A 16,090-nucleotide genomic window follows, 5' to 3' on the forward strand; every position below is an offset into this window, starting at 1 on the left:
GCAGTCATGCATTTACCTTGTAGGTTTGCAAAAATTGTTCACTTCATTTACCTACATACATTTAATTATGAGGCAGTCAATAGCCAAGCAAATGTGTGTGTCTGCCAAAATATCTCCGTATAAGTTCAAGTGAAGGTGATATATTTGTATAATAATGTATTGAGAGTAAAATTGGGATATTGAAGATAATTTTCAAGTACTCTATGGCTTTCGATAATATGTATTGTTTGAAATTTTATGCCACTAAATAGCCTCCTACAGGGTTGTTTTTTTTTTTAAATGCTTACCGTGGAAGGGGACACCCTCTCCCATACCCTCACCACTAGCTATTATCCGGAATGCTGTTACTGCCTAACATTAAGATTGAAAGATAGAACCCCGTTGACTAAGCATCTCCAAGTACAGTCCAATGTGAGACCTTTTTCGCAAAGCCCATATATTTGTAAAGAAATCTCTCATTGTTAAGAATGGATGCTTATGTTGATTTCCACTGTTAATTTAATGTAGTGTACCATACTGTACATCTCTGAAGTGGAAGAGAGAAGAACAGAAAGGCCTCTCAGCCAGAGATTCTTACAAACTCTATTTTAGACAGGTTGCGCGATACAGAACTGGTGAAATGACTTCAATTTCTAGACTACAAGATATGAGTTCCATGATTCAATGAGACAGTCAACGGTGGTAGATGTAGAGCTCAGCGCAGCGCAGCAAATGAAGAGGTAATAGTTGGAACAACATGATATAATTGCATCTGTAATGTCTTTTCTATTAAAGCATACAAAATGTAATTATAATAATTAACTTTGCATACCTTAGCATGGTCATTTACATACAGGTATTCGTCTGGATACCCGTCAAAGACGCTGTCCAATGTTCGGTCTGGAATTCTAAACGTTTCACTACTTTTATTTGGGTCAGATTCTGGTTTCCTCGTCACGTTTCTTCTCAGATTCTCTTCAGGTTTGGTTGTTTGTCTCTCGACATGGTTCATATCGGTTTGCAGTTTTGTGTCTTGAAAATTATCTCCACATAAGAGAGAAAATGTTGGGGACATCGTATCATTTCCCTTTGGAAAGTAAGACACCGTCCTGCCATGAATATTCAAGCGGAGCTGTTGTCGTCTTGGCTGCACTGTAACACTTGTTTGACTATAATGTTTCAAGTAAATCAGCAAGACACATATTTGAGTAGCTGTTAATATGAATATTAGTAAACCTTTGTTTCGCATCATACCCGTTATAGACAGTATTGCTAACGTCTTACCAAATAAGCACACGCAGCCGATGCGATGTCAAAAGCTCGAGCACAGGATTGGATATGATACAAAGCTATAGACTATTTCCACTCTATATGTGTGGAACAATGTGCGCGATTTGACAGATTAACATCCTTTGGTGTGTTTACTCGGCAAGTAATATCAGAAATATCAAATCATTATTTTTTATGTTATAATCATGTTCGTGCAAAACACAACTGATGCGAACAGTATGCAAGTATTATTAATATGACGGAGTTATAAATAATCTTGAATATACATGCATGGACATGACAACAAAATCAACACGTCATCAACACATGAGTAGACATCCATGTGATGTCGAGCGAGAATAATCACCAACACTAAATTATGCAAGATATAGCGATAGCATATCGTTGGAGGTAGCTGCAACAATACGTGCAGTGTTAGTTTTATATTTTTGTTTGTGAATATTTTATCACCCAGGAGTTTGTGTTCAACATTAACACTACAAATCAACTGTATAAACTCAAAGAGACGGTGCGATGCAAGCCCCAGGGCTCACAATTTGGGCGGATTTTCTCTAAATTACGTGTTACGCCTTACCAGCCAAAAAACGGCGAAATTCGATCCTTGTTACACGATCCTTGTTACAGTTGAGTGAGATTGGCTTTTCCATTCTACGACGTGGATGGGTTGGATGAATAAGCCACAAATTACTTCCAGTACGCCTGAATGCACAAGCCAAGCGATCAATTCTCAAAAAATATTGAAATTGTCGGTTGATAACAAATTTCCTGTATTAAGTGAAGGAACAGACTTTGTATGCTATTGACGAAATTGTTAATTATCATGAAGACTGTTATCTTGTTTATAGCATATTTAGTTTCAAGTCCGAGAAAGATATATAGGTCCCACAGCATAATATGGCCATTATACAGCTGGGGCAATATAAAATGACAGTCGCATATCGCATAACTACACTGTTGGTTGTCATATCACGTTGCCCCGACAACCGACTAATGTGACCGGGTGTATGAAAGCGAGCAAGTGTATATGAAAATAGGAGATATGGTGACGTTGCCCCGACAACCGACTAATGTGACCCGGTGTCAGTATGAAAGCGAGCAAGTGTATATGAAAATAGGAGATGGTGATGAAATGATATACTGGTAATGAACAATATAGTCAAGTCATCACCACAAAGGGAAGAGTGATATTCGTTGGAAATATAATTCGTAGATCCGAGCAAGTCACTGCTATCGCCGAGTAAATTTGTGTGTTGGGTGATTTTCAATTCGTTGCATATCTGTGAACTGTGTCGAATCTATTTCTGTTCCAGTCAAGATTATGAATATATTTTTCTCACAAAATCGGAACCAGGCGTGGATGCACGGTTTGCCAATTAATATTTGGCAGTTTGTTTTCTCATGTGGATGAAATGTGATGTTGACAATGTATGGAGAGCTGGGCTTCCCCATGTCTACTAGTATGTATAGAATGTTATCGAATTGTGTTTGATTAAAGAATTATTTCATATGATCACGAGGGTGATGGTGGTTTTACGTCCGATCCGCCGGTATGAATATGCATGTAATTACTTGAATTTTAATAGTTCTGTGTAGACTGTATGGCTTCATCGTACGTGTATCAATTCGTAATGTACACAATAAAAAATACCTTCTATACATTAGTCATCGTGAGCAACTAACTTTACATACTGAACGTAATTCAAGCAGTTATTTACTTGTTCGAATCATAATCTGCACAAGTACGACTCTTACGAGTGGAAATATCGATTTTATATCTAACTGTACATCATCGTACACAGTGGTACGATCACAATGACATCATCGAATATGGCCAATACCATGAAATTATTGGAGTGAATTAGCGCCCTCAGTAATCTTATCGTTTCTTTTCCTCCTTTCGTGTTTTTCCCATGACCCTCTACGTTCCGCCATTGCCTGTTTACAGTGCAATGCACTTTTCTGTAGACGGGAAGAACGGTAAGTAATTGCATCCGCCGGCTAGCTGGATGGACACTGCTTCCAAGCTCATTCGCATTATATGAATCATACTTCAATTGTGATAAAAATTGATGTTTTGTAAATACAGAGTAGCCAATGTACACTGCAAGTTTATTTCTTTAATTCAAATCATTTCCATGTAAAACATAATTACCTTCAATGACAATATTAAAATATGAAGATATATTATTATAATATTAAACTACATATTTCATCAATCTTGAGTAATATATACATACCTGAAATAGATATAAAACATGACAGAATTTGACAACAAAGAGCAATTGCATTGGGGAACGAAAGAGGTGATATCTGATACAACTTGAAGCGCCATCACTTTTTTGTATAAAGTAGTCCGCTCCATTTTAAAACTCAACCATTGATTTTTTTTTCTCATCATACTGTTGTACATGTTACAAAATATATTAAATTATGCTTCCACTGAGGTGAATTTAAGTCAAAGGTGAACAATTTTTGATGAAGTTCAATTATTATAATATTCTAGCACAGATTGCACTTTACACAAAGCAGGTGATCTTGGTTCTACCATATTAAGTAGAAGTTAAACTATATATTATATGTCCTAAGTTACTGTATGGATATTGTGAGAATTACAAAAGCAATTAATTGCCATTGTTGGCCAAATTTTATGTCGTTGGGAAAATGCAACCGTAAGCTACTTGAAACATAACCTGTATGGTATTGTATGAATAGCATGAAAAATTGCCACCATTGGGTGAATTTAATGAAGGTGAAAAAATAAGTAACAAACATACCATGTATGCTATTGTACAAATAGTGTGGAAATTGCCATCACTGGACAAATTTTATGACTGGGGGGAAAATAGGTAATAAATGTACTCTGTATGGGTATTGTATGAATAGCATGAAAACTACCATCATTCAGCAAATGTTATAACTGTTGGGAAAATAAGTAATAAATGTATTCTGTATAGTATTGTAATATTTATATACATAGAGTGACATTTACAACAATAAAAATTGCCATCAAGTGATCAAATTTGACAAGGTTGAAAAAATAAGATTCTTTAATTTACATATTGCAACATGGAACAAACTGGTCATCAACACATCAACACTCATCCATCACAACCTAGTACAAAACTGTTCCAAGGTATATTGTAACACAAGACATAAGGTCAGTGAAGAATCAAGATGGCATGTCACCCTTTGATTGAAATAGGTCTGTGCATTATCAGAAATGACAGGAGACACACACATTTACACATACACTGTCTGCATTTAATCTATTCCTATATCTGTTCTAGGTTCAGTACGTGTTGGGGGGGGGGGGGCGCTAGTAAAAGTATAAAAGTGTAATTGGTAACGACACTGCAGTTACTATACTAATAAAAGTACAGAACTTCAAATGTTTATATATTAATGCTGCAAATCATATTCTCTTAGAAGTGTTCTACATAGGAGGACACAGTAAATAACATATATACAGCCATCCCTTCAAACACTTAAACACATGCCTATACACTTTCATAGCATTACCGGGTATGAATCTAACCCTCTTCAGGTGGGTTAAAACACAGACAAGTAACACGTTACTTGTATAGATGAAGGAAATATTAAGCACATAAGGATTTCATCATTGATATGCAAATTAGGTGTACATGTCTGTGGTTAAAAAACACATAGTAAGAGCACAATATCATACACATAGCAATGTCCGCTAAATAATATTACTACTAATAGAAGATCCCCAGGACAGAAGAAATTGAACATGTTGACTATTTACAAAGTAAGATATTAACATACTGTGAAACAAGGCCATGGTCTGTCTACACAGCTTGTCTTTGATATGTGTTCAGGTACTTGAATGGGTGTGTCTTTATGATAAAACTTCCAAATTTCTTATAGCAAATTGCTACTTGATTTTCAAGGTCACTTTCTGGTGCTAAACCTACCTCTAATAATAAGGGTGAACTTAAATGGTGTTGATTAGACTTGCTCAAGTCTCTGAGCTTTTTCCACTCTTCCATTTGCATAAATTGTTTACAAGACAATTTGTCTTCTTTTGTGTGAAATAACTATTTGAGTGAGTGAGTGATTGCAAACAGTCAGTTGCCCTCTTGTTGTTAGTCTTTAGGATACTGACATTGGTGCATGCCACCATCAGTCAGCACTTATCTTAAGGAGCCTGATAGGGCTGGTTCAACATGACATATCTTACAGTCACCCTCTTGTCTGAATATTAGTTTGTTGTTAACATTAACTTTAGTGACATATGGGTTGATAACATCAGCACACTAGTGACTAACACCAGTCCCTTGGGAGCTAGACCATTAGGTAACTGGGACAATTTTGACCACATTTGAAAAATTCAAAATTTGAAATGACATAACAGATTCAAAACATTATTATGAGACAAAAACAAAATCTTCCAAGGGACTGATGCCAGTCAAGGTGTTGATGTGTGATATAGGATAGATTGTGCTCATAAAATTTGAATGACAATGTCAAGGTTACAGACTAGGGTCATATTAAAAATCACTTGCCACTGATTATATGTGGATATTGAACTTGAGGAACAGTTGCTGTGTGAAAAATTTCCAAAATTATTCAAACATTGCCATTTGACCTTGAAAATGAAGGTCAAAGAACATGATTCAAGTTTACTTCTATCACTATACATGTACATCTGAATGGTGTCTCTCGTTACAAAATTTTCATCAGTTAAAAAAAAATTGCTATTTGACTTTGAACATGAAGGTCAACGTCTAGGGTTAGTGTCTGACTGATAAACTACTTCTTGAAAGGTGGCTTTACATACAAAGTTTCCAGACAGATTTACATAGACAAGGGTCATTTCTGTGACTCCCCTCTCCTTGTACCTGTCGGGGCTAATAAGTTACAGTTCGTGACCATTCTATCTTTCATATTGTCAGATATGTAAAAAAACAAACAAACCAACCAGGTGATAGAAGCAGGTTTAGCATCATAATCAGAGACAAGAAGTGGTTATTATCCCCTTCTTACAGGTTTAACTATTCTTGCTTTCCATCTTTGGTGATTACCATATTTACTATTAGAGGAACTTAAAAATAATGGCTTCTTTTTGGCCACTTTTGTAATGTTCCATGACGGATAATGAAAAGATATATTGCCAATTTCAGCCCACTGTTTAAATACATATTTTTCTGTCATGTAGCGATGTCCACCACTTCTCCTCCCTTCACCTGCCTGATATACTTTGCATTCAGTAGACCCTTTGGCATCATAATAGTGATATGGTACATCAACTTGTCCAGCCTGACGACTGTAAACAAAGAGATAATACAATTAGTACAGAAAATTTATAATAAAATTATTGAAGTTATTTGCAATTATGTTCAAAGGGAGGAGTTTTAATAGATGCTTGAGATTGCACTTATGTTGGCATATTTATGTATTATATGAACTACAAAAAATGTATCTCATCAATCAAACTGTTATTTAGTACTATGGCTGCTGGCCTTTAGGAACTTATGTACAATCATTTACAAATGCTAACATCAGATTCAGACCGTGGACAAATCATGTAGAACCTCTTACAAACTGGGAAATTAAACAAATAAATTTGATAACATATGGCTCAGCATGTTGGAACAACAGAGACTTGTATTACACACCATGCTTTAGTAATAACAGTTTTATGTGGACATGAAATGCCAGGGGAACTTCAAATTTGTTTGTGAAAGTGAACTATCAATCATAATCATGATCTTTAATTCTTATAAAGCACATTACATTAAAAATAATCACAATGTGCGGTACAACTGATTGGAAAAACAAAAACATATGTACAAGACAACAAAAATACACTATCTGAAATTAAAACTGTTAAAACTGTTTAAGATGTCCCGATATTAGAAATGTACTAGTAAAAAGGTTTACATGCAAAAAGGTAAAATTTATAAAATGACTAGTTATAAAAGTTATAACGACTTAAAAAGGTACATTTTCATACTGCTTTTAAAACTGTTCAATGAAGAAGCAGCTTGGATTGGTGATGGCAAGGCATTCCATACACGAGGGGCACAGATTGAAAAAGCTTGATTACCATAATACATAGTACTGCCAATAGGCTAGACTGTCGACAGTTGCTCGCGCCATTTTTTCCTACGTTTTATCTGGCGCAACACTACTATAATCACATACTGATATCGAGGGTCGAAGGCCCGAGCTCGGGCCTTCGGCCCTCGATATCAGTATGCAATTATAGTAGCATTGCGTCGGATCAGAGTGCGGCAACGACTTAAGTTTAGATAAAACATAGGGAAAAAAAGGCGCAAGCGACTGTCGACAGTCTATCAATAGGCTGATGTAAATTAATGTTACCATTGGACCCTGGCCCAAGTCTAGTATTTTATCAAGTACAAACAAGTATCACCATAACAACAATTGCTCTTATCATCAGAAGCAGAAGTTGTTCTGTTTGTTAGATTTTTAATCTACATAATGACCTCTGTTGGAACTTCTAATCACATGTTCAAGGAGTGGCCTAAATCCTTTGATCCAGCAGGCATATATGGCTTCTCTGTTTGTATGTATGTATGTATGTATGTATGTATGTATGTATGTATGTATGTTTGTATGTATGTATGTATGTATGTATGTTTGGACATCGCAATGAGAGGTGGCTCCAGCATATCGACACTTTCACTTGTTGGTGGAACCTTTTTTCTTGGTGGTGCATATATCCGGAGCCACTAAAGAATAAACCACATAAGGCCCTCTTTAGGCATAAATAGTTGATCCTGTGAGTTTCAGCTGGAGTCTACATTGACACTTTCCTACGGATTGCATACTGCGCGGGTGTATCTCAGGTAGAAAACTTGCCCAGAGACTATACACACGGTCGATCGCCACCCTGGGATGAAATGTTGCATAGGACGAGTGTATACATTCTGATTGGCTGTTGTTTAGCGCACGTCTGAAGACCGCGTCCCGACTTTGGCTACAAAGTTACCATATCTAATTTGCATACAGACAGCAAATTAGTGCGTCGTCGCATGCGCAAACTCTTTGAAGTATTTTTCCCCACTGCACAGTTGATGTGGATTTACATCAAGAAATCTAGAAAAAGGTTAGTTTTTCGAAAACTACACATGTTTCTACCATGTTCGCTTCATTAATTGTGTATATTATATATGGTATGATGTGAAAGAGCGTATTGGTGTAGTTGGGAGAATAAAGGTTTGAGAAGTTCGAAATCTCAGATAGTTTTCCTCAAAATCACTGATATGGGACCATAGGGGCTTGTAATATTTCTTAGATTGTTGTTTTCCTGGTCTATAGGCTAAATATAACAACACTTTGACTATATAGTCCTACCTGTATATTTTTTGAAGTATACAGATTGATACAGTTGTAGCAGCAAGATTCGTACCATATTTTATTAATAATAAGACGACAATCTAAGCAATAATACACGCCCCTGTGCATCACATGCACAGTTGTTTCGTCGTTAATTACGAATGCATGATGATAATTTTTTCTTTAGGGTATTAGTGTATGAAAACAGAAATCATGTCACTTTATACTTCCATTCTTTATGTATGTGTTGATCGAGCAGTGAGAGGGTGGGGGGGGGTGCGTTAGTAACTTTATAAACTAATTTATAAATTCAGTCACATGTATGATACACACATCATGGCGGAGAAGTTTTGGAAAGGTTTTAAATTAAAATCATGATTCACTGACTTGTGTAAATATCTCGACATTCTGCTTGATTGTCTTGCCAATATTTTTCTTCCTACATGAAGCAGATTTGTCATGTACTTGTAACTTCTAAGGCTGACGTGAAGGGAAAGAAAGTTTTCTAGTCGATCGATCGTCTGAACTATCCCTGTCACGTCCCGTTGGTTACCGTCCCATATATCTAATTTGCATAGATCTAGACAGTGAAATCTCAGTGCGTCATCAAACTCTTTGAAGTGTCTGGCGCCGTGACATGGAGGATTTTTCCCCCACTGCTGTTGGTGGGAGTTGGACGTGAATTTACATCTACAAACATCCAAACGGTTAGTTTCTCGAAAACTACACTTGTTTCTACCATGTTCGCGTCATTAATTTTGTATATTATGTATGATTGTGTATGGTATGATGTGAAAGAGCGTATGGATGTAATTGGGAGAATGAAGTGTTTGAGACGTTCGAAATCTCAGATTGTTTTCACCGAAATCACTGATAGGGACTCGGCATCACACAGTTGTTTCATCATTAAGTACGAATGCAAGATGACAAGTATTTTCTTTAGGGTATTGGCGTATGCAACCAGAAATCATGTCACTTTATACTTCCATGCTTTATGTACAAATGTAAGTGGTGGAGTCGAGCAGTGAGAGATGTGGAAATGCGTTAGTAACTTTATAAACTAATATTATAAATCACAGTCACGTGTAAACAAACATCATGGCGGAGAAGTTTTGATAAGGTTTTAAAACCACGATTCACTGACTCGTTGTCATTATACATCTCAACATTCAGTTTTATTGTCTTTGGCAATGTTTTTCGTCCTACATGAAGCAGACTTTTCATTTACAAAAATGTACTCGTAACGTCTGAGACTGATGTGAAGGGGGGGGGGGGGTCTAGTCGATCGTCTGAACTCTCTCGCGGTCCCGTTTCGATCACAGTCTCAAGTTCACCGTCGCGTCGTGTAACAACTGCAGTCAGTTTGTTCATACAGTTCAGTCTCAAATTTTCTGACCTTTGCTAGATTTTGACCAAAATATCGTATATGTGGCAAGTTACAAGGTTAAACCCTCGCACACCAAAAATGTTGCTCGGTTCATAATATCGCGCCGGACTCAAATATATTTGAATTTCATCCCTATATATGGCTAATCTTCAAATCAGATATTGTCACATGACATAAAACAATAATTTCACAACTTACAGTATTGTTTTCAAAGGTTGTGCATAAGTTTTGGCGACGTTAAAGTTTGTGTTAGAAATGTCTCAGGACACTTCATATTTTGTGTCTAAGATGTACATTGTTTGATATTGGATGACACAACTCAAGTAACTGCTATTGCAATTTACTCTATCTGTCACAGAGTGTGACACACTATGACTGCATCCATATATTGGCATACTGTATCAATTTTGGTTTCAACATGCTGGCTGACCATCAACCAGGTTTTACTTGCATCATGCCTTGATACATGAACTGATGTAATTGCTTGACAAACTACATAGTGGTGCAAAAAGACTTTCATAGACATGCAGATTCCTATACATCTACAATTTATATTCCTATACACCTGATTGGCAGACAGAGCCACAATGTGTTGTAATGTTTAGATTTGGTCAACCATAACTCAAATCTTGTTTTTATTGAATGCTGTCAAAAACATCTGAGAGACTGAGATGGCATGTACACTACAATTTGATATGTCAGCTGTTATCTGTTTAAATTTATCTGTATGGTAATAGCATATCCCACCCTTTCAAAATTTTGGCATATTTTGAAATCAGTGTTGGTAAAGTGAAGTACAAACTTGAATTTTTGCTTTAAGCCAGTCATCTGCTAAGTTTCTACATTTAGTAGGCTTCCGCCTTTTGATTTCCCAGTCAAAAAGTTGTCAAAGCTTGGGGGTCATTGCAGTTCAGTCATGGAAAATCCTGTTCTATCAACACTATCTTAGAATGAAAGCCTATCAGCTTCATGAGGCAAACTTAATTTGATTGGACAATCATTGAACATATGCTGGTCAATATAGAAGCTTAGATTGCAGAGTTCTTTTAATAGATGAGATTATTGATATTAATGATTTCCTCTCTCTTTTCCATGATCTGTCACTAGTATCAGAGCAGAAATGTCTGTCAAGTCATTTATAATGGTAAGTAGTTTTCTCTTAGTGATTGTGAAACATTTACAATTTGCAACAACTTTCCTGCCAAAATTTTTCCAACAAAGTTCTTGTTAATTTGTATTATTTGGACATATATCAACTTTATTTTAGACTGGAATGAAAGAAATGTTATTTACTAATGAAGAGTCTTACACGTACATTTGCGAAAAACATTCATGAATTAAAGTTAATTCTGTGTATAATTTGTCTGTAGTAACAAAAGGAATACAGTATATGATTATTTTCGCTTTGTTGTCCTGTAAATCATTGGTATTTTTATAGTACACCTTGGTGTACATTAGGCTCAAGTATCAAGCTTGTAAACACAACCTATGTATTAGATACATTGTTGTGTATAAGTGACTGGTCGATACACAATCAACTGTTTTCCCAACTCATATCAGCTATATTCTGGTTCATGTCTAACGGTTTAAGGGGGATAATCAACTGTAACTTTGTCTCCACCCTTTTGGTCCCCATAGTGTGTGGAAAAAAGGTCAGATAGATACCTAAATAAATGTATGTGATGTGTGTACAATCTCATTCTGCACAAATTATATAAGTATGTGACTAAATGCAGCACCAGTCAGACAAAAATGGGATACTCTGTTATGTTTTTCAAATATCTTAATTTCACAGTGTAATTCATGTACTTTCAAAAATAATTCACAGACAAGGCAGAGGAGAGGGTCTCCTGCAATCTCTCCCAGAGAAGTAGCAAAGAAATGTGTTACAGAAGGTATTGATATACCTAAGGAAGGCCGGTTTGAGATACGCTTTATCAACAGTTTTAAAGGTGAGACAACTGTAAACTTTTTAAATTAATGAAAGAACCAAAAAATATGGGAGCATAGGAGGTGTGTTTCTGCCATATGTACTTACATGTGAGCATTACTTCAGAGTTTACATATCTGTATAACCAGATTCAGAAGTATACTGTTTACATAAATTTGTATTAAATGTATGTTAAAGGTTGGCGGTCGTCTAATGCGCATGTGTGAGTTTTCGCAATGTTCGAGTGTTTACAAACAAGTTGAATTGTTCCCTCTCCAGTCTGCAATGAGGTGTCCTTCAGCATTCAAAGTTTCTGTCAGTGTTATAAACCATTTCCCATTTCGTCTGTTGCACATCTGAGGGACCCACCGCCACACATGTGCTACAGATGACCACCAACATTTAAGATGATGTACAAGATGTACACTATGTTAAATAGTATGAAAGGACTTTTCTCATTTTAGTAAATTATTGAACTTCCATGGAAAGGAACAGTCTCTGACATACTATTGAATACATTGTCCATCAGTTGCCCTTGTATGCATCCTGCACTTTTCTCTGTATTAAAGTGTTTTTACTAATATTTTATTTGAATGATTGGGATTTGGAGTGGTAAATAAATTATTATTATTTTGTATTATCTTCATGCAGTGGTGTTTAAAGTCATCATATGTAATAAGGATCCCCTTCCTACCCCTACCCCACCCCCATGACAATACATGTCAAGTTAGGGATCATTATGCAGTGTCATGTTATAATGTAGAGATTGAAACTGTGGGAGCCTTCAGTAATTGCAAGGAGGGGCAGAGCAAATCACCCTTGGTTTGTCACAAGCACTGACCCCTCCCAAAATTCTCCACTTTTAAAACCTGACCCTCTCCTTGTCTCCTTTAGTTAAAAATGACCCCCCCCCCTCCCCAAGCCACTGCATGGGTACAAGATTTACAGCTACTGAATATCTTTTCATGAAATGTTAGTGACCAAATTGTTCTGATTTTTGATTTTTGTGGGGGGGGGGGGGGGCACAAAAAACCCTAAATGGAATGTTGGGATGAACAAGTGCCAGATATGTAAAATAAAATATATAAGCAAAATGGTACACATTCTTGACTTTGTGCACAATAGCCTTCAGAAGGTTTGTTAGCATTATGGCTCGATGACAAAGCAGTGCAGTTATTATTAGTTCCTGTCGGACATAATCCGGGACGGGGATTTATAGATTGGGCTCGGTGTGTCCGTGCATCCAGAGTCATTTCTCAGACATAACTGAACCGATTTCTCTCAAACTTGGCACAAGGACAACACACTATGGGGTGCATATATGCACGTGATTTTCTTTTGAAAATGATTACATCAGAGATGGAGATTTTGGGTCAAAATATGTGATTTTTGGTTTTAAAAAAAGCTTAACTCCAAAACTACTGGGTAGATTGGCATGACATTTGGTGGGAACATTCTTAGGGGTGAGGGTATTGGGATTTATTTATGACATGATGAGATTTCCCCAATAATATGCAAAATAGGGCTAAAAATGTGTCTTTTTGGTCAAAAATGTATAATTCCAAAACTACTCATCATATTATGACTGAAATTTGGGTGGAACATTCTTCAGGGGGTTAATACTAAGAGTTGTTCATGGTATGATGGTCCCATCAGTGATATGCAAATTATGGCTAAAAATGTGTCTTTTTGGTAAAAAATCTACAATTCCAAAACCACGGAACAGATTGGACTGAAATTTAATGGTCATGCATCTAGGGATGTATGGACGAAGAAATAGTAAGCATACAACAATACCATTAGTGATATGCAAATTAGGTGTGAAAATGTTCATTTTTGGTAAAAACTTACATCTCCAAAAGTACTTGGTCAGTAAGTCTTAGTCTGAAACTTGGCGAGATGTTTCTGAAAGTGTTATTCTGCAGATTTTCTTCAAATAATTTGGCAAAATTGGCCCTAGCAACCATGAGACACCCTTAGCAACAAACAAATGGCAGTATATTTTGGTCAAATAATAACATCATCTGGTGGGCAATTCAATAAACATTCAAAAAATGTATGCAAATACCATATCAACCATGGCCACACCCATAGCAACAGCCAAACAGTGCTGTATTTCACAAAGATAATGGGGATTCTTAGACAAGTGAACAATCATTCCAAAAGCAACCATGACCACGGCCTTAGCAGCAAGAAAACGGGAGTACATTCTTGTCAAATAATGCTTTCTTTTGTGATGCAGTCTAAGATGGTTACCAGGCAGCCATTTTGTTATGATCTTAATTACATGTACAAAGTTATTACACAGGTACAGCAGCTATTGTGTTACAAAAACTCATGTTGGAACCCAATTGGTAGACATGAATTACCAGTAGCATGTCATTTGTCAATTTGTGATTGCACCTATCCCAGATGAAAACTGATACAATCAAAATGGTAACCAACACCACCACAAGAGTGGGGACTGTGTTATCTATGATGACTTGTTCACTTAAATCTTTTCCATAGGTAGTGGATAGAACACATAAGTTGACAAGCTTATTATATTTCCTAAAAATCCAGCAGAAACCTACTGCAATGATCATGATCAAAGTCTGACTAGAGACCATCTGACTTAGCGAGCTAGGCACTGTGCTGAAAGATGCTCTAAAGTCAAACTCAATCATACAAATTTCACTTCCTAACTGACAATAAAGGGAACCAGAGTCCAAAATTTAAGGAACAAATTATTGATAACTTTATGATTTTATCAAAACTACAATGACTTGTATAAAAGTTAAAACAATAAGGGGTCATACCAAACAATGCCCAGTGCACTGAAGGACAGGTAGATGCAAAATCCACAATTTGGTGTATTGTACAGAAGTAAAGGCAAGATCAACCACAACTCAATTTTGCCCATGTACCTGCCCCTCAGCCCATCAGTTTAGTACATTCTCTTGGAATATTCCAGAAGGGTTTATTTTGCATAGAGATAATATGAATACTATAATACAGGAAGGGTCTTAATCCTTATCTTATGTGTCTTATATAGCACATAACGATGTGATCAATCACTGCAAATTACTCCTAAAGTTATGGATTTGTTGACACAGAGAAAGTTTTCCCAACAGTGCAATTTTGCATTTATTTTTCAATCCCACGATTCATAAGTGACATATATATTTACTTGTTCAGCTAATTAAATATGTCAGTAATGGCATGAAAAAAAGATAATGAAAATTGTAGCCAAACAAGTATTCTGTTCTATTCTGTCAGCCCATTTAACTTTGTGTTAATTGGTGATTTTATGAATGTACACGGTCAACAACTTTGTGCACAGGTAGAACTCTGTAGTAATTAATATGGAATACGTTTACAGCAACTGTTGGCTTTTCTATGTGTTGTTGTATCTGTGTTTCATCTGTGTATGTATCTGTGGGGTGCAGGGGGTCTAAGAAAAAAAAGAAATCATAGGGGTGCCAGATAATTTATATAAGGTTTAGTGGGGGGGGGGGGGCAAATAAAAAAACATCGCTTGATTAGAAATCCCCCCCCCCCCCCACCACGAATTAAACAACACAATTAATGTACACTCCCTAAGTGGTACACTGGTTCAGATGTCATGAGGCCATATAATCTCTGGAGCCAATGTTTGACAGATGGGCAGATAGCATTCAGTTGGCATCATAATGTCAATTGTCAATTTGTAATATTACATCCATTCCATACAAGAAGTAGTACCATTTAAATGGGACTGAACACTTCCCCAATGGGATGTTACATGTATGATTACTTGTTCATATCATGATGTGTAATGCTGTCATTATTAAAATGGTCCTTCAATTTACTAGTCTGATCTATAATATGGTTCTTCTCTACAGGCAAAGGTGTGTTTGCGGCAAAAGAGTATACAAAAGGGGACTATTTAATGTGGTACGAAGGTGAAAGACTTTCAGGAAAAGAGGCATCTGAAAAGGAAAATGAATATGATGAAACAGGAGATGGGTCTTATATTTTCTTTTTTAAAGACAAGGGTAAACCTGTGGCGTAAGTAGGGATATTCTTTTATTATTTTTAAGAGTCTCTTAATTTGTCTGTGCTCTCATTTTTTAGCACAACTGAACTGGTTCAGTAGTGCTATAGGCATTACAAAGTATGTCTGTCTGTGTGTATGTATGTGTGTAAACAACTTAAAG

At 36.3% G+C, this 16,090-nt stretch overlaps 1 protein-coding gene across 1 annotated transcript in view; it reads left to right on the plus strand.

Annotated features, from left to right (window-relative positions):
* Positions 1 to 11,094: 11,094 nt before the first annotated feature.
* LOC144439262 (uncharacterized) overlaps positions 11,095 to 16,090 on the plus strand; it is a 31,620-nt gene continuing 26,624 nt past the window's right edge. The window contains exons 1-3 of the mRNA XM_078128537.1: positions 11,095 to 11,126; positions 11,811 to 11,934; positions 15,776 to 15,941. Coding sequence (XP_077984663.1) covers positions 11,103 to 11,126; positions 11,811 to 11,934; positions 15,776 to 15,941 — 314 coding nt within the window. The 5' untranslated portion in view covers positions 11,095 to 11,102. The remainder of the gene's footprint in view (positions 11,127 to 11,810; positions 11,935 to 15,775; positions 15,942 to 16,090) is intronic.

This window comes from Glandiceps talaboti, chromosome 8 (genome assembly GCF_964340395.1).
Source record: "Glandiceps talaboti chromosome 8, keGlaTala1.1, whole genome shotgun sequence".
Lineage (NCBI taxonomy): Eukaryota > Metazoa > Hemichordata > Enteropneusta > Spengelidae > Glandiceps > Glandiceps talaboti.